Here is a 21536-nt window from a genome sequence, read left to right on the forward strand (position 1 = left end):
AATATTTTTAAATGGCTTTTGCGCAACATCTCCAATGTCAATACAATCGAGTTGAGGAACACACGAGGCTGTGATCTTTGCTCACGACAATAGAGATAAGTTATTTCTAAGAAACAAAATATTTAATGTAAGAATATTCTTCTAAGAAGATAAGAATTTGATATAAAAGGCATTGCTTTTCAGAGTGTCAATCAGTTCAGCAAAAAGCGCGGAAGCTCATGCGTCGCAGCTCCGCCTAGATGTAGCTGGTTCGTATGATCCTTGAAACCGCTCTGAGTGTCCCCCACCAGCGGTAAGATACTCAGGCAAGAGAGCGAGAGAGAGCACAGAATATACATATAATTCTCTCCTAAGAGTATTCAATAATTATCATAGGTAATTAGGTTTCGAAGAGTTCTCGAGGCAAAGATGTATTTTCCTTGTAAGTTTATCATAAGTCTATCCCGCTTTCACTTCCGAGTGCTTCAGTTCGCAGTCTTATCGCTAAGATACCCTTTGCATCACTTACAGGGTATTCACTAAAAACACAATCTTACTTAATAACCCTGTTAATAAGGGGGTTATTCCCTGCCCAAGACACGTGCCATATTTCTAGAATCTTGAGAAGCACACAATACATAATAAAAAGTACTTTAAGTAGATAAAATTACGTTATTTGCGGAAATGATTATAATATGATTGATTGATTGGCGTAGTTAGATGAAATGCCAACGATCCGTGCTCTGAAAATACGATTTAAGCGTAAATCGATAATTGTTCTGACTAATGAGCCATTAAAATATGAAAACCAGAATGGAACCGAATTCTTAAGATTCGCAACTCACCTGCAGAATTTCTTTTGGCACGGCCAATGTCGCGTTAGCTGCTTTCTATCTTTGTTATTGCTCGTATTGCTTCTATGGCAGCCTTCGCGTTGCTCAGCTCTTTTGCTATTGGAAATGTGTCTCAATGTTGCTTCCATTCAAATGTTGTGCAAAGATTTTTGGTAATGCGATGAATTCTTTGCTAAATCTGGCTTGACTTTTAACGTCTTCAGTTCCGCTCTGATTGGCACGTACTCCTAGTAAATGGGGTCGGTATTAAGTGGGTGAAGTTATATAGTTCTTAATAGATATGCCTACAAGATACAGTTAATTCATGAAGATACAGTTTAAAGATACAACTAAAAGATATAGAGACGGCTGAAAGATACAGATAGAACAAAAAGATACAACTAAAAGATACAGATGCATTTAAATCTGTATCTTTTATCTGTAACTGTACCTTTTAAATATACAAGGATCCTTTTAAAAATATCAGTATCTTTTAGCTGTATCTTTTGGCTGTATCTCTGTCTTTTATCTCTATCTGTATCATTGCACTGTATCGATTAGGTGTATTTGGCCGTATCCTTCAATTGTATCTGTATCTTTTAGGTGTATCTGTATCTTTGAACTATATAGATAAACCCATAAAAGATATAGATAGACATAGCTAAAAGATACAGCAGAGAGATACAGCTAGAGATACTATCAATAGATGGAGACACAGCTAAAAGATAATATGTATCTATATATTTTAGTCGTACCTGTATTTGTATCTTTTAGGTGTATCTGTCTCTTTGAACCTTCAAGGAATACAAATATCCTTCACATATATTTTACATATACGGTTCAAAGATACAGCTAAAAGATATAGATACACAAAACAGGCAGTTTAAGGGTTAACAACTGAAAGATACAATTAAAGAGTACCGGTACTACTAAAAGATACAGATAGAGTTGAAAGATACCACTATGAGATATAGATACTCCTAGAAGATAGAGTTAAAACATACAGATACTCCAAAAAGATACTGCTACAGCGTAAAGATACAGCCAAAAGATAAAGGCTCAGTTACAACTTGAATATGGGGAAATACTAAAAGATAAAGCTTATCTGTATCCTTACGTTGTATCTTTATCTTTTAGGTATACTTGTATCTGTTTCTGTATCTTTTACATGTATCTTTCGCTTGTATCTACATCTTTTTACTTATATCTTATGTGTGCATACACCTATCTTTTAGGTGTATCTATATCTTTTAACTGTATCTTTGAGTTGTATCTGTAACTTTAAGTTATATCTGTATTTTCTAACTGTAATTCTATCTTACAGGATGTAGATCCACATAAGAAATACTGCTAAAATATACAGCGACAAGTAAAAGATATAGATACAGACACAGATGAAGGATACAGCCAGAATATAAAGATTCAACGGGGCTCTAAAAAAAAACTAAATGCGCATTTAAAGGGCTTCTATATGTTTTCAGATTGGGGTCTTTACCTTGTTTCTGAAGTTTTAGTGACCTAGACAACACGTCATTTTTCACCATGGTTCCACCACTACGTATTGAAAATTAGATTGTCTCCTCAAGCACTTTCTCTCCTTATCAATGTTTGTAGCTATCCACTATTTTAGTGTGATTGTTAAGAAGGTGCTATGCGTATGTTTTTTCGACATTCTTATAGATCGCCCTAGCACTTGGAAAACGATCATTAGACTTAATGGAAACAATGCAAATTATCACAAAATTCATTAAGTCTAGATACAGTAAGGCGTCATATTTGTGTACAAGGCCTAACGATGCAAAATTACATTTTCCAAGAGATAAATCAATATTTGCCTGGAAAAATTACAGTAAATTAATGACGGGATCAAAATTGAATTTTTACGAATTCATTAACTGTTTTCTGGGGGATAAACTATCACAATTCCAGTGTATTTATCTATTTGCATATAAATAAATCAATTAATAAATATTAATTAGATTAAGTTTCCATTAAAAAAGTTTCCATTAAACAGTATTTTAATCTCCGCCTTTTCGATTTACTCTGACTTTAGCTGCGATGAGTGCACTTGGAGAATCGAGTTGATTAATCTTTACTGGGAACTACCGAAGGTGCAAGGAATTATACATTACAGACTGTAGCTCACCGCATCGATTATTGAGGCAGCCATGCAACATAAACCAATGGGCAGAAGGAGGTGTCCAGATCCCATAAAGCACATATATATATATATATATATATATATATATATATATATATATATATATATATATATATATATATATATATATATATATATATATATACCACGAGTATATACATATGTGGTCCGTCCGTTCGTATGTGTGAACGCGTCGAACTCAGAACCTTTAACTCAAGCCCGATCTTCCAGAGCTCGATAGAGTTGAAGGTTTCATTGTAGGACGGACATATTAACCTAAGCAAAAATCAGCTTGAAATTTTATCTCCAAAGCCTTTAGAGTTAGGATCTTCATTGCAAATAAATTCATGTGAATTTAGAATAATTTCGAATTTTAGTTTTAATACTATTTTAGATATTGCCGTCAAATTTATACTCTGCCTCCAAATTCCCCCTGAACGAATTTCAAATTCTAGAGTTTTGTGCCTGCTCACATATGTTATTATCCAGTTCTCCAAGTTTAATCCATCTACAGACAACTTATTCAACACATAAATAACTTTCGATAACACAGCCCAATTTGCGGCCCAAGCGCAGTCGCAGCGTCAACTGCGCCGTCATGCGCATGCTTATCCGCATGTGTGTGTGTGTATTGCTTCTTGTGTAGGCTGAAAAGAAGCATCTTAGCTGACATCTTAGAGACCTCGCCTAATTGCGTGACTGAAATAGAATGCTCGGCAATGCAACATAGACTTATATACAGTCTTCTAGTCTTATAAAAACATTAAAAATTTGCTGAAAATCAAGTAAACATTTTTTTTCGCACGCTTTTAGACGCTCGTGATGTGTGTGCTCTACGCTCTACTTGCCCACTGATCATTGAATGGGAATGCGAATATAGTTGAGTATAAGAGTATATACAAACATACACATACATACAGACATATCGATCGACATGTCTAGTGAATAGATGTGTACTCTTCTTATGTATGTAGAGCGAATATAAACACAACGGCAGCACGTGAGGATTTTTTTCTTTTTTGGCCGTGCTGTGCGATGCCACGAAACTTGCAATTTGATGGATCGGTGGCCAACGGAACGAATGGAAATAAGAACGCGCGAGACATGATCACGAGCACAAGCACGAGAGATGCCGAATTTCCTTATCGAATGTGGAGCAAACTGGGGAGCTGAGAGGGTATTGTCACTTAGGATTTTTCCATACGCAATACAGCAAAATAAAAGTGCTAAAGAGAAAGAGTGACAGAGAAAGCGAGACAGTGAGTGAGAGAGAGAGAGAGAGAGAGAGAGAGAGAGAGGGAGAGGAATTGAGGGTGTGTGCGTAGCAAGAACTTTTGTTAAAATTCTTTCAATTTAAACGAATTTGTTGATTTTGATACATGTGCTGCAAGCACACATATATGAATATATGCTTGTACATATATACACGTATAGAGTACGGCATAGTATCTCAATTTTTATTTATTTGTTGTTGTTGACTTTTATTGGGCTCTTAACTTTGAACACTTTCGCATGACCTACACGAAAATGATGCTTTGCTTTGATGCCTTTCAATCTATCAGCACACATCGCTCTCTTAATCGCTCTCTTTTCCTCTCTTCCTCTCTCTGCTGCTCTCTCTCTCTCGCTCTTTTCACACACACATATGTGTATATAGTGCATTAGAGCACTTGCAATTTAGTTGCAATCTGTTGTTTACTCATCTAAATTTAATTCAAGCTTATCTCAGGTGCGCGTTTCTAGGCCACAAATCGAACGCATGGCCAATATTTACTATATACACTCATATCTACCTAGTCGCCGGGTCTCAAGACGTATCCAGTTTGAGTCAGTTCAGCCCGCTTCTCGCAGGATGAGGACTAGTCTAACTGCGTCAGAGAGCGGCAACGGTGGTGTCGTCCAAAAATAGATCACATATCGAACCATTAATTCTATTAAAAACGAAACAAACAGTCACAGCCAACGCATTCTTCATACATATCATATGTGTGCACATATATGTGTGTGTATATACTTATAAATATACCCAAAGGTTGTCCAGAGAAAACATTTCGGACATTGGACAACGGACAATCGGCGAAGACGCCGAATGGGCCAGTCCCCAGACGCAGTGTCAACGTTTACGATATGCTCGTGATACCCTACAACTAATAGGAAGGGGTATGTTGAATTTGTATGTTTGCGAGGATAGATCTATGGGGTGTTAAATATCTTCACTTTAATTGACATAAGACATGGATATTAGAACTGGGTACGGTGGAAATGGAACGTAATCATTTATTGAATTGTAATCAAATATACTAGAGCAGAGCCCAGCTCCACAAGGGAAAATTGGAACTGAAACACCATAAAAATCAGATGAATTGGACCTGCTAAAGGAACTATGGAAAATGAACAAGCAATATAATTTTACAAACATCTTTCAAATTGGAACGATGGAAGTGAAACGCAATTTTTAGCTGAATGGAATCGAAACATTATATAAAATATCAGATTTCAGCCTACAAAATAGTATAAATGTGCTCAACTTTCAAAATGGAACGATGGAAGTGGAGCACAATATAGTTCACTGGAGATTAGGTTTTACATGATAGAGAGCTCATACACAATATACCAAACATGATGGAGCGCTCATATAATTTTAAAAATCCTTGCAAAGGGAATGCTGGAATTGAAGCACAATGCAATACCCATAGAAAGTTTTCATAGCTGACAGTTTCAATCATAATTCATACATTTTTATCAATAGGCACATATCTATTTTTCTAGTCTGTATATACAACAAGAGGGCAGAGCTTTTTTCTCTTGAAATCTCATAAATCTTTCAATTAGGTTTACTATCTATTTTAAATTAAATTGTTTATCTTTTCTCTAGTAACACTTGAGTAAAAAAATATAGTACAATGGAATCGAAGTAGAAACTTTTACAGCAGAGTCTATGATTGTTATTAATTAATTAATAATAATTAAAGTTGAAAGGAAACTAGGCATCATATCAACTAGAGATATACATAGGTATCTATTTACAGGGTATTCTCGATTCGCATTATCTAAAGATTAATCGTGCACTCGTGCGTCTGCTTTAGAAGTAAATGAATAAATAAAAAATTTGTTCGCATTTCACAGACTGTTGAAAATTGTGCGAAAAATTGAAAATTTGACGTGATGCAAATTATTTTTTGTTTCTTTTTTTTCTTGTTGTTTTTTGACTTTCACGTTTTCATGTTTCGCGGAAATCGACGCCTGATTATCAAGTATTCCTCTCTCTCTCTCTCTCTCTCTAGCACTCTCTCTTTCACACTCCCTTTCTTTCTTTCTCTCTCTCTCTGTCTCTCTCACTTGTTCTCCCCCTGCGTGTTCTTTTCCCTCTATCCCACACACGGAACGCCTGTCTGTCTGTCTGCAAAGAGAGAGATTTATGCCTCAGGTGGAGGTCAGCCGATGCTGTCTGTGGCTGAGGGTCGATGCGTAAGCTCAGGGCCAATTGAGCACTACGACAGATGGAGAGAGTATGAGATCGAGAGACAGAGAGAGAGCGAGAGAGCGGATGATATGAGTGAGTGAGTAGCCAGAGAGACATACATATATATATATATATGTGAACATCCACATATGTACATATGTACATACGTAATATCTGCACTTGTTGAGCTCGTGCAGATGTTGCGAGCTGGAAATGGGCGGAATGGACCAGAAACTGGTAAAGCTGTCAATATTTTTGGATCATTCAATGTTAACAATGATGACGCCGTCGCATCTTGGTACACTGACATGACTAATCAAATCGTCTAATGCATCTATCTGACGTCTAACGAGGCTGGGACGATATCTGTGGAGAAGCAACCGATGCGTCATATTGTTGTTGTTTACCAGTTGACGTCGCGCTGGCAGTACCTGGAATCGGGCCTGATTATTATACATACTTGATATTTATATACATGCATAAGTATTATATGCCACGAGACTTCCCATACCACATATAGCTCGTTACAATTTACAATCCACAACAATTGAACGAAACTTTCCCAACATTTGAATGCAAATTACAATATAAACCAATCAATTTGAATATGGAATAGAACAGAGAAACCAGATTCGCACAGATCGAGCAGATAACTCAAATGGATATAGTCTATGTAGTACGCATTCATGTAATCGTATTCCATCAGACGTGTTTTCTCTAGTTGTTCGCCCTGAATCGAGGCCGGTTTAAGTTTGTCGCTAAGGCCTAAGGCCATTGACCGCCCTCAAAAAATTCCAAATACAATAAAGTAAGTATTTTGATCGGCCGGGAGTACTGCACTAGCAGATCTTTTCTTGGATTTATCCTAGTACACGGAAGCACACGGCAAGCGTCTGCGGTTAGCCACAGGTTTGACTGTGGATTTTATCATGGGAAATTCATTTTTGAATTACTTTTGTTCTAGCACAAATCTTTACTATTTTAAATATAAATTATAATATTTTTTAGGGGGAAGAACATTCGAAATGTTTACAATCTTTGTATACATAGCAGTTAGCTCAAGCATTGGAGATATGCCGTTACATAAAAAAAAAATTGATGGAAATTAAACTATTGATTGGAGAGAAATTGAATGAGAACCTTTATACATTTGAGATACTAGTTCAAGTTATAGACTTTCTAGGCTTTCTAGGTCTATGGGACCTCCTCCTCCTGCCTCCTGCCATAACTGCTTTCCACAATGACGTTATACTGGTTCAACTTTAAAGGTCTTATTGAAGTCTTTTTGAATTTATTATTCTATAGTTTGTTTAGTCAATAATAATGTAAGATCCCTCTAAATAGTCTATCTGAACTCGAGATTGGCTTACATAAAAGAGCTGAAATTTTCTATGTATAATATATGTACACTGATCTCAAATCAGGATGAATCGAAACAAACTAGATCGTATAACTACAAAAGATAAATAAATAATTTTGTAAGAAAGCACGCTAGAATTTCAGTATTCTTAACAAGTCTTCTTTAATAATGCGTGTGAGTTAATTTCTTTTTACATTTAGAAGAAAGCTAAGAAGAGTGCTCTAGTCGGGAATGCTTGACAAGAATATAATCAATCTACTTCTACAATAGCATACACAAGCATACATTCATATAGTATATTATACAACAATATATACATATGTATTCATTCTATATAGTATTATTATACATAGGAAAATATATTGGCTACGGTTTTCTTAAGCAAATTTTCAGTATGCCATATATACTCCGAGCCCATGGGAAATGGCAAATGTCGACAAATTGGGCTTTTTAAAATGTGTGTATGTATGCGTGGCAGACTCCATAAATGATATATAATCTTGATTAGGACGGCGAGCTGAGTCGATTAATTCTCTAGTATTAGTAGATTTTCAAAAGTAGATCGAACGAAGTTCCTGGTTCCATCTCTACTAGATTTGTCTTACTTCTAATTTATCTATTAGTAAAGTTCAAGCTCTATACTTCTCTCTACTTTCAATAAGTGCAGTGTAAAAAAACATTTACTCAAGGACTTTTCGCAGATGAGATTTGGTAATATCTTAAATACTACCTGCCTAGGTATAGCTATATATTTATATATGTACGTGTATTTATGTAAGTGTTTACAATACCTATAAAAGTGTATTCGCTTTAGTTGTTCGCTTTGTTTGTTTATAATTCGTTGCTTTATAAATATAATTTGATGGCGCTTTGGCTGTGCTTTGCTTGTATTCAAATATTTCATAAATATCTTTCAAATTTTGTTCTGTTTTTTGTTTGTTTATTTCGTTTTCATAATTTGCTCACATCGGAATACGTTGATTTTATGTGCTTTATTTACTTTTTCGGGTTCAGCTTCTTCTTCTTCTTCTCCTTTTGTTTAATAATATTTATTTGATTGCGATGATTTACAACTTGAAAAGTTTCCTCGACTCAATTAAGGCGCACTTTTTTTCGCCGCTTATCGATAAATGTAATTAGCTTCCGATTGATTTATTTTTGAATGTCGATTATTTGTTTATTTGCTGAAAACTTTCCTTTATTTGCATTTCGGGTTCGCTAAATATTTTCATTACGGTTGGATTTTTACGAGGCGCTCGAAATTATTGAGGCAAATTCCTTATATTTTTTTTTTATAAAATTTTTTTATTTGAATTTGTTTTTGTTTTCGCGTTGTTTTTCACGCTCCAAAAACGCGCTTCGCCAGTTCCGATAAACAAAAACAAAAAAAAAAAGCAACAAGTATTACTTCAATTACAACACATTAACGAAAACAGAGAGAGGGAGAGAGAGAGAGCGAGCGAGCGAGAGAGAGGGCAACATGTGTGCCATGCGTCGAGTGTGAGAGAGAGGGGGCGAGAGCTGGGCCGCGTGATAGCTTATTGAATTGCATATATTTAAATATGTATGTATGTATATATAGATGTATATAGGTGTATGTATATATATTTATTTATGACAATTCGATCTGTGTATTTGCACGGATAATCGCAGATTTCGTGTGTTAATGTCGCGGCTTGAAGTTTAAAACTGGGCACCAAAATTGAAAACGAAAAAAATATTCTGATTCAGATATTTCGCATTGTTTAGTGCGCTGTGCGAGAGCCGCTGCGATTGCCTTTTGTTGCTGTTGTTGTTGCTGTTGTTGTTGTATTATGTTTACTCGTATTATAATTTGTTGCTGCTACGCCTGCTGCTGCTGCGGCTGCTGTATAGCTAGGTGCAGCAGCGCTGCTGCTGTTCCGTTTGCCTCCGAACTGCCGCCGATTCGCCAGATTGGAGCGCTCAATGAGCTTGAGTGTCATCCACTTAGGAAGCGCCAACCGCTGAACTCGCCACAGCCCCAACAACAACAACAGCAACAATAGGAATAGCAATAGCAATAGCAACAATGAGGGCGGGGTTAGCTGTGCAGGCGCAGGCACAGACGCAGATCGACGGTGACGTCTCTGCCGATGCTGCCGCCGTCATCGTTGGCGTCGCTGTCGCCGTCGCCGTCGCCGTCGCTGGCTAAAATGATTATAATACAATGGACGATAATGCGAGCGATCATGTAAATTAGATTTGTCTCAGTTGTTGTCATCGTCGTCGTCGTCGTCGTCGTCGTCGTTGGCGTTGCCCGGCCCAGCCCAGCCCAGCCTGGCCCGTATAACTGAGAGCCGAGCTAAGTCGATGCGAGCGGATCCGATCCGATCCGATCCGATCCGCGGCTCAAGAGGCCAGCAACAAAAACAAAAGCAACAGCAATAGCAACAAGAAGAGACGCCTCAAATCTTATAATTTACTTTTGTATTATATGCCACAACATTTATTGCATTATTTTGTTCAAGTGTTGTTGTTGCTGCTCGAATTATTTGATATTTCAATAAAGTCAAAGCAGCGAAATTAAATCAAGTATGCGCACTGACTAACTAAGTACTACTACATGAAGTAGCATTTAGGATTTCAACATTCATATGTATTTATGTACAATATCTAGGCACACACATGCGCGACAAGAAATGCACATGCTAAACTTATAGATATAACTATATTTATATATATACACACATACATACATATGTATGTGTATGGGTAGGATTTGATTTGATTTGATATATTCGAACAGCAGCCCCTAGTGAGGGATGGTATGTGGGGATGGAGGTGGAGGTGAAAGCGAATACATGAAAAGAAGTAAAATCAACAAAACGCTGCGGCAGCAAATTGAATTAATTCAATTAATTTGCATTGTAAGTACATATGAAAATGGCAGAATTGTAATAAAGAAATTGTGGGGAAGCAACTAACTAAACGAGTGTAGCTTAAATGAATAACGTTTTATGGTTGTGCCAAGTACCACTCATAAGCAATTTGCGCAAGTTTTTGTATATGCGCACAATGTGCTCGCTGCGGAAGGAAATGATAACAAAATGTTGCGACTGCTACATGAATTGCCTTCAATTTAGCTGTTTGAATTTTCAATCAAGTTACGAAAAATGCGCGCCCTTTTTCAATATTAGAGCACGCGCCGCAAAGCTCGCTGCTATGAGACTGCAATGCAACACTGTGTGCGATAGCTACAAACGATAGCCACTCACATACACGCGCACTGTGCAACACTGTGTTGTGCTTCTCGATACCGATTTGTTGTCATATCAAGCATGGCCACCAATTCGCTGTCAAAGGTTCTTTTCCGGTTTCGTACACGACGAAGGAGGTACGCTGAATTGGCGAAGCCGCTAATAAATTTTTAAACATCGTAGTAATACAATAAGTATATATCAACAAAACGCGAAAAATAATAACGACTATTAAGTGTTAAATGCTTTGTGCACAAAATTGCTAGACAAATGCAAATACAAACTGTTGCCAGCTGGCTATGAAAATTGTGTTTTTTTTTCTGTGTACATACAAACACTTTTTTTTTCTTGTTCCTTGAAGTGACTAAAACATTGGTATTTACTATATATTTTGTAGATATTAAATAATGGGCCGTTACTCACGTGAGCCAGATAACGCCACCAAGTCATGCAAGGCGCGCGGACCCAATCTACGTGTTCACTTTAAGGTAAGTAAAGCGATTCCTCTCCAAGATGCCGACGGACGCCAAACAGTTGTTGTTGTTGTTGTTGATAGTGTCGGCAAAAGCATGGTTACGTGTATGTGTGTGTGCGCAACATTAATCAGTGATACTTCTGCTATAATTGCAGGTTTTCACTTTTGCATTGTTGCTAGAATATCATCTATAGGGACAAGCTATCAGCTGAATGCGATTATAATCCAAATCGCGTTCTTCCAAACGCTTGTCTACAGCCTTAGTATATCCAAGTGTGGGCGCACTCATTAAATGCAATGCACGCATCTCATCTGCGTGCATCCAGCTCAAGTGTTCCCCACAGTAAATACCAGTCATGTTAAAACAGCGGCGATCTGCGCTCGATGCGTTCGTCTCTACCTGTAGCGTGATACAGCGCCCAATCCTTAGTTTGAAGTCTTGAATAGAATAGAAAAGAATGTAATTACGGCGCATTCTATTATATAGTGATCGCTTTTAATTTTGGCGATTATTTTATCCTCGAATGCGTCCAAAGTAAATCTCAGTCATGTTAAAACAGCGGCGAGCAGCGCTTAATGCGCTCGTCTCTACCTGTAGCGTGATACAAAGCCAACTATAGTACACACGTCAATGCCAAGCCCACACCAACGTCGTCTCCTTTAAGCATATATATATATATCAGAATCTAATGTGCCTTTTTTCTTCACAGAATACCCACGAGACCGCGCAGGCCATCAAACGCATGTCACTGCGTCGTGCCCAGCGTTTCCTCAAGGCCGTCATCGATCAGAAGGAATGCGTTCCTTTCCGACGATTCAACGGTGGCGTCGGCCGTTGCGCCCAGGCTAAGCAGTGGAAGACCACGCAAGGTCGCTGGCCCAAGAAGTCCGCCGAATTTCTCCTGCAGTTGCTGCGCAATGCCGAGGCGAACGCTGACTACAAGGGACTGGATGCCGATCGTCTGGTTGTTGATCACATTCAGGTGAACCGCGCCCAGTGCCTGCGTCGTCGCACGTACCGTGCTCATGGTCGCATCAATCCCTACATGTCATCCCCATGCCACGTTGAGGTCATCCTTTCTGAGAAGGAGGAGATCGTCGCCAAGGCGACAGACGACGAGCCTGCAAAGAAGAAGCTCTCCAAGAAGAAGCTGCAGCGTCAGAAGGAGAAGATGTTGCGTTCTGAATAAAATATGTTCTGGAACGGGTGCAGCGGCGGTGGAGATCACTAGCCGTCGGTCGCCCAAGCCGGTGTCAACTAAAAACAAAAAACCAAACCCGTAATTTTTTTCCATCAATACAAACATTGATTTACAAGTTGCAAAGTGTTTGTGTGTGTACATTTAAGAGAGGAAAGTTGAGGTACTGTTGAAGAACCAATACATACAAAACTGATTCTTCTATGAATCCAATGGGATTTTTTTTCTTTTTTTTTTAATAGAAACGACAAGCGCGTTCGTAATAGCACGCAATAAAGGATTTTTTACTTGTATTTGATTCGTGACTTGCAAGGAATGCGCAGATTGACCAACTGTCAAATTTCGCAAGTAGAAAGTGTAGTTGGATGAACTAAAATACTTGGGAAGGGGAGGTTATTCTATGCGGCTTTTTGAATGGCAAGGGGGCATTGACCAACTTGTTGAAGCGCAATAAAGCTCATCAGAATTTTCAGTTTAATTATTTTGGACTGTCAGAGTTTTGATGTGGAGGCATCAGTTTATATTTATCATTTTTGCATGCTTGCCCGATTGTGTTTGCCGCAAAATTGCACGCGTTTTAGTTTGTCAATAATCAGCTGTTAATATATGGCGAACAGCTGTTTGACTGCGATGCACAAATAACATAGGGCATTGTGCAACACTGTGCAGCTTCAATTTCATTGGGACAGCAAAAGCCAAGAATGTTTATTTTGGTGTAAGAAAGAGAGAGCACGATAGTAAACATCAGTTGAAAAGAGACAGAAACTCAAAACAACAGAATCATTTAAAGTACAACGGGAGCCAATTCAGTAATACCAATATTGTTATAAATGAAAAATAATTATTAAATTATATTCACATAGTTTAATTTGGTAAGCTGGCAGCCCGACACAGTTATTGATATCCAACAAGCATCTCGTCCATAGAGCGTTGTCCAGCACTGTTTCCTTTAAAGCATTTGCCGCAGTCCAACCAAACACGATTTGATTTTGTGTGAATGAGAAGGCTGGTTAGCATCAGTTAAAAAGAGATAGCACATGTATGAGTCTATTTGAAATTAAATATTTCATATTGAATCTCGAATAATAAAAATATATTTCTATTGCTTAACATTATTCACTAGCTAAATTGCCCAAATTTGAAATCGGGCAATTATTTGTTAGCCTCACTGAGCGGTCTTTGGAGTAGCTTGTCGCTGTTGGCGGCACTAAACAGCGGCTGGCGACGGACGATCTTCGGATTGGGATGCTGGGTAATTGCTATGTGCTTCTGGAGCTGCTGCTTACGCATAAAGCCCTCGTCACAGACGACGCAGGCATAGGGCTTCCGAATACTGTGGACGAAGTGATGAACGTTCCGATTCTCGGGTCGACTGAACTGCTTGCCACAGATCTTGCAACTGTAGTTCTTTTCACCGGTGTGGCACAGCAGATGCTTCATCATATTTTCCGGGGTGGCGAACGTCGCCTCACAGAACTCGCATTTCACATCTCGCACCTGAGTGTGCTTCGATTTGATGTGGTTAGCCAGCAGCCGCCTGCGTTTAAAGCTGCGCTCGCATTGATTGCACTGAAAGGTCGCCTTATTTTGGTGGGTGGCCAACAGGTGACTGCGCAAATTGGCGCGTTGCGCAAAGGTTGCATTGCACTGGTCACACTTGTATGGCCGCTCGCCCGTGTGCACACGCTCGTGATCCTCCAGCCATTGGCGCCGGCCGAACGTCGTCCCACAATGCCTACAGCGGTTCTTGGCTTGTGCCTTCGATAGTTTGCCAGTTGCTATGGAGGAACAGAAAAAGACTTGGCGTTAGCTAAACTTATTCTGGTGATAGATAATTTGAACACAAACCACCTCGCTTCATTTTGAAATTATCTTCCGGCTTCTCTTCCTCGTCGGCCTCGCCATCGTCTATTTCGTTGATTTCCAGGCCCGTGTCGTCCATCTCATTTATTAGGTCCATATCATCTGGGCATCGTTCCAGTAGGTTTATATGCTCGACAGTGGCTGTTGTGTGCTCCTCGTCGACAAAGTCTGACTCGAGTAAGCCGTCGTTTTCGTCCAGAAACTCATCCTCCTCCCCCGTTTTCGTAATTAGAGTCTCATTTAGCTCAAGTGTTAACATGAGCATATTTTTTATTTCCAGCCGAGCCGCAAGCACTTGATTCTCCAATGCTTCGTAGTTGAGCAGGCTCACCTTGCAGGTGCTGCAAACAAACTGTGAAATATGAGAGTTTATGAGTACATCGATATTAAGGGATATTCTTCCTCTCTTATGCTCACCGTGGAGTGAAGCTGCTCCTCCTGCAGTTGATAGCCCAGGACCATCGCCAAAATGTTGGCTAGTGTGTTCTGCTCAATGCCGTCCACGTCGTAGCGCTGGTCGAACATGTTTTCGTATACCTTATTGTCCTTAAATGTGCAGTTGCACAGGTAACAACGTGGTATGCTCTTCGCTTTGACCATTTTTTAGTTTTCGTAAAATTGTCTGCCGATTCACAACATTTGAGCTGCTGAAATATATGCAAAAGACAATATACCGATAGACGATAACAAAGCGCTGTAATTCTTTGGCGGGACATTTAAAAACTCCAGTTTATACTGAATAAAAAAAAAAAATAAACAAGTACTATGAAAGAATCTCTTTGTAATCATTTGGTTTGTATCTAAAAATAAAAAATAAAATCAAAATATAATTTAAGCTAACCGTAAACGTGCAAGTAATTAGCACCAGCAGGGATTCCCTTCTTAAACTTCATTATGATCGTATTACAGTAGAAGGTGTAGCTTTATTAATTTGATAGTATTGACTATAGTATTGACTATATAGCAATAGTTATTAAATTAATATTTTTGACTTAATTTTAATGCATAATTAAACATTAAAAATTATTTAATTTTGCTGGCTGCATTAAATACCAAAACTTGAACAATTTTATAGAGGCTGGTCACACTGGTAGCAGTCACATTCAATTTCGATAACAGTCAACGATAAGCCAAATAGAATCTAACATTGCCAATTCGATTGCGGAGTTCTGCGGTGCCGGAATAAATAAATGTTCGTTGCTCGCTAGCGCATACCAATTAGTTAAAAATAAAAATAAATAACATTCAAGTGCTTGCGATCGTGTGTATTGGTGCGTGCTACTTGTTGTCGCATACACAACTATGAGCGGCATTTGTTCAATATTTTGTTCTTCTGTCCATTGTTTTTCTTTTATTTTTTTGTAGTGGAATTGTGGGTGAAATTGAAACTGAAATTTGTGAAGTGGTTTGCGCGCGTTTCTTGTAACTTACACATATATATTATCAAATATATGTATGTTTATATTACCGGTAGATCGCTGCAGAGAGTGACTTTATCTAAGTGTTTGCTGAATTGGGCGGCGTCAATAGGAAACCAATAAGCAGGCAATAACAGAATGCATACAAATTTTTGTTTACTTCCAATAAGAATTTGACACACAGCAGCAACCCCAACTAGAATGTGAAGTAAAGGCGGCCGCTAGGGGTTATTTTTTCCTCGTATGTATGTGTGTGCGTGTGTGTGTGTGTGTGCATATATGTGAGTAATTTGCGTGTTCTATTGTTGCATGGGCTGTGCTGTTTTTTGTTCTAAACAAAATATATGTACATACATATGTATGTAAAAAAGTGTCGAAGATGAGCTCATGATAAGCGGCGTTTGCTCTCAATATTTATGCTTATTTTTAATATCACACGCACACACACTCTCACACACACACGCAAACAAGTCAAACATCCTCGCAGCAATAGTAACTTCGCGTCGCTGCCGCAGCGCTGCCCAAATGCTTCCATGTTTGCGTCATGCGACCGCCACTAGACCAGTTCAATGGGACGCCATTACACGTCGCTGTTGTTGTTGTTGTTTCTGTTCTAATTTTATTTGGCGTACGCTGCCGTTGCTTGGGTGATGCGATGATTTGGCTTGTATTTTTTTTTTGTAACGACCGTATTCAATTTTAATAAAATAATTCAATTATCAGGGGAATTTTTTTTCTCGATTTATTTTACTTTTGCGATGCGGACAGAAAAGCTCGATAAAATCGCTATTAGGAGCATGTGTGAATGTGATTTACACATTTGATGCTCAATTGCTTAGAACAAGTTGTTATCGTTGCCGTTGCTGTTGCTGTTGACGCCGCCCCAACATGTAAATGCAAGCACAAAGCAAAAAGCAAAACAAAATACATACATATGGGAAAACAATAACTCGCAGCGTGCCGATGCAAGTATAAATAAATGTAGCATACTCTGCGGCGGCACCGGAAACACTCGCGGCACAAAAAGTGCTTCCTGCCTGAATTCGATTTGAAGCGGGCTTCAATTTTGTTTCTTATTTCACCTTTGTTTACTTACGCCACATACATATATGTACGTATATCTATATTGTTTTGTTGTTTATCGCTGTTGCTGTAGTCTTCGAGCCGAGTCCAGAGGAGCCGACAATCGTACACAAACGTACAGGATTCAAAGTGAATTAGCCAATTAGGAGGACAGCCCCAACTACAGAGTCTTCCAGCATGGGCAACATACACACAACGGGCCCCAATGAGGCGTTAATTGTTTCAGGTGAGACCACTAGCTCATTTACTTAAGATATATTACTACAATAAACCATTATGGATAACCGACTCGAAGTCACCTCTCGAATTTCTGACTGGATTTTGAGCTTCAACTAGTAGTTGTTGTGTTTAGGTTTTCTAGATTCTTTGGAGTTTCCATAGTTCAGTTAGTAATCAAGTAGAGTTCATATGCCTTCATGTGTATATAAACTTCTTGCCATTTATTCAACTGTTTGCTGCACCCTCGGAAACCAATTTGAAACGCAGTAATTAAGCAAACCCGTCCGCATTGTTGACAGTTGGCAGCTTCTACAATTTCTGTTGCATACTTTGTGGCGCTTAGCTTGAAATTGTTTCGCATACTACGCAACAAGATTATGCCCAAGTGGGGTATACTAGCTATTGGACTCTTTGAAGAGTAGATTATTCACATGTCTTGTATTATACTATATATACATATTATACTATATAGCTACTATCTGGTCTTCGTGTGTGTGCTGAAAACTTTTTCTGTTCCTCATGAGTTGTAAAATTTAGCATATCACGCTACAATAATAATACAGGGTAGATTTACTGAAGTGTGATGATGTGTTGACACTTTAAAGTATCTCGAGGGGATTCACCGTCTATAATAGAACTTTAATAAACATTTATATAAATGAATGTGCAAAAATCTATTTATAAACGGAATTTCATATACAAAAGATATCTTATCGATAATTCGCAAAGCCTTATGAGCAATGATTGTTGTTTTGAGGTTGTGGAATTTTGAGAGATATACAGTGAGTGAGGAAATGAGAGAGAGTGAGTAACAGAATCGATAAGAATGAGTGAGAGGGAGACAGAGGTAGAGATAGAGAGAGAGAGACAGAGAGAAAGAGAGCGAAAGTAAAAGAGAGCGAAAGTAAAACAGAGAGAAAGAGAAGGAATAAGAATGAGAAAGACCAGAGAGAAGATAGACAGAGACAGGCACAGAGAGAGAGAGAGAGAGAGAGAGAGAGAGAGAGAGAGAGAGAGAGAGTCAGATTGAGAGAAGGATAGACAGAAACAGGCAGTAAAAGACAGAGGGAGAAATAGAAAAAGAGTGAGTGAAGGAAAGAGAGAGACATGCATAATGAAAAGAATTTGCGAGCAATTATATTGAATATAGGAAAACATTCTCTTATATTTGATATCTAGATAAGTAAATCTTCCAAGTCATGTTTCCATCTCACTAACAGCTATTCTGAGAATAATGAAACATAGTCTAGAGATCTGTAATTGATCTTCAGATACACATATGTACATACACATATATGGCTAGCACTAATCAAATCAAAGACGAGCAAATCTATCATTAGGTCAGCTATTACATTTCCTATCGTGTGCTAATCACCCTGCAATCAGCCTGTCACCGGAGCACTCAGTGAGCCAATAAATTGAATTGATTTCTGTACATAATATAATTGAATTAGGTTTAGATAAGATTGTGTGGCCTTTTATTGCTATCTATGAATTATCAATGCACGATCCGTACTTAAAAACTAATGCTGTCAACTGAAAATAGGATTTCATTCGGGGCATTCCCGATTATTGACGTTGTTGGCCCCCCTCTGATAGCCCCACGATGATGCATATTGAAAGTGTTGTTGCTTTGCTGCCAGCAACAAGGCTGACAACCACAACAGCAGAACAAACAACAACAATGGGAAATTTGTTTCCCTCTCAGCCGCTTCCTCTGCCGCTGCCGCTGCCTCTGCGTCTGCCTCTGCCTCTGCCTCTGCCTCTGCATACTGATAACCACTTGTAAGCACCACCCCCATCGACTGCAAGTCAACTCATCCCCTTCCCCCCAAGCACTCGTTCCATCCGTTCAACGAGCGAGCTAAACAATTCGCAACCCCCCTGCGAACTGCCTCCGCCGGGCTCTCGCTGTTGGGCTTTGGGTACAGCCAGCAGCATCCGTTGGCAAGTTTCAGTTTTCATGTTTTGACTATTTCATGGCTGGCGGCATGCAAACCACCCCGTTGGATAAGTATATCGTGGCTGTGCCTAGTCGAAACGAAAGTATTTCAACCCTCGTTACTTGGGACTGGGTGAATGCACTCTGCGGCCGGTCAACCCCCAGGCTCCAGCTGAGCTCAGCTCAGCTCCCTCGTCCCCCGTCCTCTTGCCCTCCCGTTATCCTGTTAGGCGATTTCATTTAATTAACTTGGCCGAGACAAACAACGAGCTTGCAGCCCATTCCGCCGTTACGTCAGCCACAGGGCCTCGACCGCCGCACTTGAATCTCAGAGCCAATCGCCTCTTATCAAGTCGGCCGCCTTCTCGCCGATCATGAAAGCTGCCGCATTCGTGTGGGCGGTGGGTGGAATGGGAATGACGCTGGTGTCGACGACGCGCAGCTTGCGCATGCCGTGCACCTTCAGCTCCGGGCTGACCACAGCAGTGGGATCGCTCGCTGGCCCCATGCGGCAGGTGGCCACCTGGTGGTGCAGTGTGTAGGACATGGTGCGGATGGAGCAGCGCCAGTAGTCGTCCGAGCCAAAGAGCTTGTGCTCACAGCCGGGCACGGGGCGATCTAGGAGTCGGGTGCCCAGTGCCTGGAGGGCTGGCATCTGGGTGATGCGGATGGCCTCCTTGATGCCATCGAGCAGGTACTCTACATCCTCCTCATTTCGGAAATAGTTGGGATCGATTTTGGGCCAGGTGAAGGGATTACGGTTGTGCAGCCAGAGGCGACCCACCGACTTGGGATCAAATTGCATCACAAGCAGCGTGAAATGATCCTGGCTCGCCAGCTGCAGCGGCCTGTAGAGCGTGTCGTAGATCTCATCCTTGAAGTTGGCGCCCAGCTTGAGTGCTGTGCCCTCGTCGCTGGCCAGACTGCCCGCCACGAATATAAACTCGAGATCCGGCCAATCGCTGGGCCGCCGTGATCGAGGCGATTTTAGAAAGGTCAACGCCTCGACACCCCCAATGGAGCTGAGACGCGTTGCCGGATTGCCGGCCAGATAGAAGGACAGAATGTCAGATAGGGTAACACGTGTTGGAAACGTCGTCTGACCCGTGGTGTTGGTCACAAAGGTGGGTCCAAAGTGGCACATGTGATCGTACAGCAGCTTGCCCACTGGCAGAGCCTGCACCACGGGCAGCCCGATAGCTCGCAGATTGTCCTCCGGCCCGATGCCCGACAGCATCAGCAGCTGCGGCGAATTGAAGGCCCCCGCCGAGAGGATGACCTCCTTGTGGGCCCTAAACGTGTATGTGCGCTTCTTGTAGACCAGTTCAATGCCCTGCGCCGACTTGGTAGCCACGTCGAGGAGCACGCGCGTTGCCCTGCTGAACGGAAAGACGTGCAGGTTGGGCCTCAGCTGACGCACGGGCTGTATGTAGGCGGAGTACGCGCTATGCCGGCGCCCATTGCGTGTGTTGGCCTGCACATAGGATACCCCGAGCTGCGACTGGCCATTGTAGTCGGTGCGCGGATGGCCCGCCTGCTCGGCGGCTCGCACATACGCATGCACCAAGCTGCTGCGGAAGCGGACGTCCTCGACGCTGAGGGGCCCGCTGTGATTGTGGTAGGGCGAGTGCTCCAGGCCCTGCAGATGAGCGGACTCGCTGCGCAGGAAGTAGGGCAGCACCTCGTCGTAGCTCCAGCCGTGGTTGCCCCGCTCCGCCCAGGAGTCAAAGTCGCGTCGATTGCCGCGATTGTAGATCATGAAGTTCATGGAGCTGGTGCCGCCCAGAACCTTGCCACGCGGCAGGGCGCACTCGTGGTTGTTCATGCCGTAGCAGGCGAGACGCTGCGGCACCGAGTGATAGTTCCAATTGGAGGCAGTCAGCTGCAGCTGTCCGGCCATCAGGGGCGTCAGGTGGGCAATGTTCTCGAAGCCGCCCGCCTCGATCAGGGCCACGCGCCACTTGGGATTCTCGGAGAGGCGCGCGGCCAGCGTGCAGCCAGCGGCGCCAGCTCCCACCACAATGAAGTCGTAGCTAGCCAAGTCCTGAGGCACTGCGAACAGTTGCTGTCAATAGGGCGGGGCTTTCTTCAGTTTGACTCAGCTTCACTCACCATTCGGGCGTAGCTCCTGCTCCAGCAAGTTGACAAGGCCCAGTTCGCTCAGCTGCTGGATGAGCCGCGGCTGAGCCAGCGAAGCCACAAGGTGTGTTGTTAGCAGTGCCAAAAGTAACATTTTACTGATGCTCACTCACTTGGAGATTACGCTTTATAAATCGGAGCAAGGCTCTCGAGTCTCGGCAGAGCAAGTCTGAATTGCGTATTC

General features: G+C 41.0%; 5 protein-coding genes across 11 annotated transcripts in view; 2 read left to right on the top strand and 3 right to left on the bottom strand.

Annotated features, from left to right (window-relative positions):
• The window catches only part of LOC108656514 (synaptic vesicle glycoprotein 2C), a 31065-nt gene extending 21808 nt beyond the window's left edge, over nt 1-9257 (bottom strand). The window contains exons 1-2 of the mRNA XM_089263096.1: nt 8588-9257; nt 825-1060 (exon numbers count right to left, since the gene is read on the bottom strand). The gene's annotated coding sequence lies outside the window, so the exon portion shown is untranslated. The remainder of the gene's footprint in view (nt 1-824; nt 1061-8587) is intronic.
• A 1760-nt stretch (nt 9258-11017) lies between these two features.
• RpL17 (ribosomal protein L17) lies at nt 11018-12906 on the top strand. 2 transcript variants are annotated; one of them, XM_018108642.3, is made up of 3 exons: nt 11018-11151; nt 11412-11502; nt 12200-12906. In XM_018108642.3, exons 2-3 carry the CDS (start codon nt 11422-11424, stop codon nt 12677-12679), a joined length of 561 nt encoding a protein of 186 aa, XP_017964131.1. In that variant the 5' UTR covers nt 11018-11151; nt 11412-11421; the 3' UTR covers nt 12680-12906. The 2 variants fall into 2 exon arrangements, with proteins under 2 accessions (XP_017964131.1, XP_089119858.1); XM_089263732.1 differs by lacking the exon at nt 11018-11151 and adding an exon at nt 11184-11208.
• A 798-nt stretch (nt 12907-13704) lies between these two features.
• LOC108655741 (uncharacterized) lies at nt 13705-15228 on the bottom strand. Of its 2 annotated transcripts, none has more exons than XM_089263731.1 (3): nt 14969-15228; nt 14540-14903; nt 13705-14466 (listed from the first exon to the last, which is right to left on the bottom strand). In XM_089263731.1, the coding sequence occupies exons 1-3, from the start codon at nt 15149-15151 to the stop codon at nt 13841-13843; spliced, it is 1173 nt and encodes a 390-aa protein (XP_089119857.1). In that variant the 5' UTR covers nt 15152-15228; the 3' UTR covers nt 13705-13840. The 2 variants fall into 2 exon arrangements, with proteins under 2 accessions (XP_089119857.1, XP_089119856.1); XM_089263730.1 differs by having other exon boundaries at nt 14537-14903.
• A 388-nt stretch (nt 15229-15616) lies between these two features.
• The window catches only part of Flo2 (flotillin-2), a 125143-nt gene continuing 119223 nt past the window's right edge, over nt 15617-21536 (top strand). For 4 of the 5 annotated variants that reach the window (XM_089264467.1, XM_089264469.1, XM_089264470.1 and 1 more), the window contains exons 1-2: nt 15662-15822; nt 17126-17278. In XM_089264467.1, coding sequence (XP_089120593.1) covers nt 17230-17278 — 49 coding nt within the window. In that variant the 5' untranslated portion in view covers nt 15662-15822; nt 17126-17229. Of the gene's footprint in view, nt 15823-17125; nt 17279-21536 lie in introns of all 5 variants that reach the window. The other variant, XM_089264468.1, reaches the window with a different exon arrangement.
• Nucleotides 18729-21473, bottom strand: LOC115564394 (glucose dehydrogenase [FAD, quinone]). The gene is made up of 2 exons (XM_030388659.2): nt 21326-21473; nt 18729-21265 (listed from the first exon to the last, which is right to left on the bottom strand). Exons 1-2 carry the CDS (start codon nt 21444-21446, stop codon nt 19542-19544), a joined length of 1845 nt encoding a protein of 614 aa, XP_030244519.2. The 5' UTR covers nt 21447-21473; the 3' UTR covers nt 18729-19541.

This window comes from Drosophila navojoa, chromosome X (assembly GCF_054131105.1).
Source record: "Drosophila navojoa isolate 15081-1374.11 chromosome X, UAZ_NAV_1.0, whole genome shotgun sequence".
In the NCBI taxonomy this organism is placed as follows: Eukaryota; Metazoa; Arthropoda; class Insecta; order Diptera; family Drosophilidae; genus Drosophila; species Drosophila navojoa.

Excerpts from the sequence above, each read along its gene's own strand:
- RpL17 (XM_018108642.3), top strand. The coding sequence starts at position 11,422 with ATGGGCCGTTACTCACGTGAGCCAGATAACGCCACCAAGTCATGCAAG. Across the intron at positions 11,503-12,199 it reads ATCTACGTGTTCACTTTAAG|AATACCCACGAGACCGCGCA; the intron begins GTAAGTAAAGCG and ends TTTTCTTCACAG.
- LOC108655741 (XM_089263730.1), bottom strand. The coding sequence starts at position 15,151 with ATGGTCAAAGCGAAGAGCATACCACGTTGTTACCTGTGCAACTGCACA. Across the intron at positions 14,904-14,968 it reads AGGAGCAGCTTCACTCCACG|TTTGTTTGCAGCACCTGCAA; the intron begins GTGAGCATAAGA and ends CATATTTCACAG. Across the intron at positions 14,467-14,536 it reads TTTCAAAATGAAGCGAGGTG|CAACTGGCAAACTATCGAAG; the intron begins GTTTGTGTTCAA and ends GTTCCTCCATAG.
- LOC115564394 (XM_030388659.2), bottom strand. The coding sequence starts at position 21,446 with ATGTTACTTTTGGCACTGCTAACAACACACCTTGTGGCTTCGCTGGCT. Across the intron at positions 21,266-21,325 it reads GCAGGAGCTACGCCCGAATG|TGCCTCAGGACTTGGCTAGC; the intron begins GTGAGTGAAGCT and ends AACTGTTCGCAG.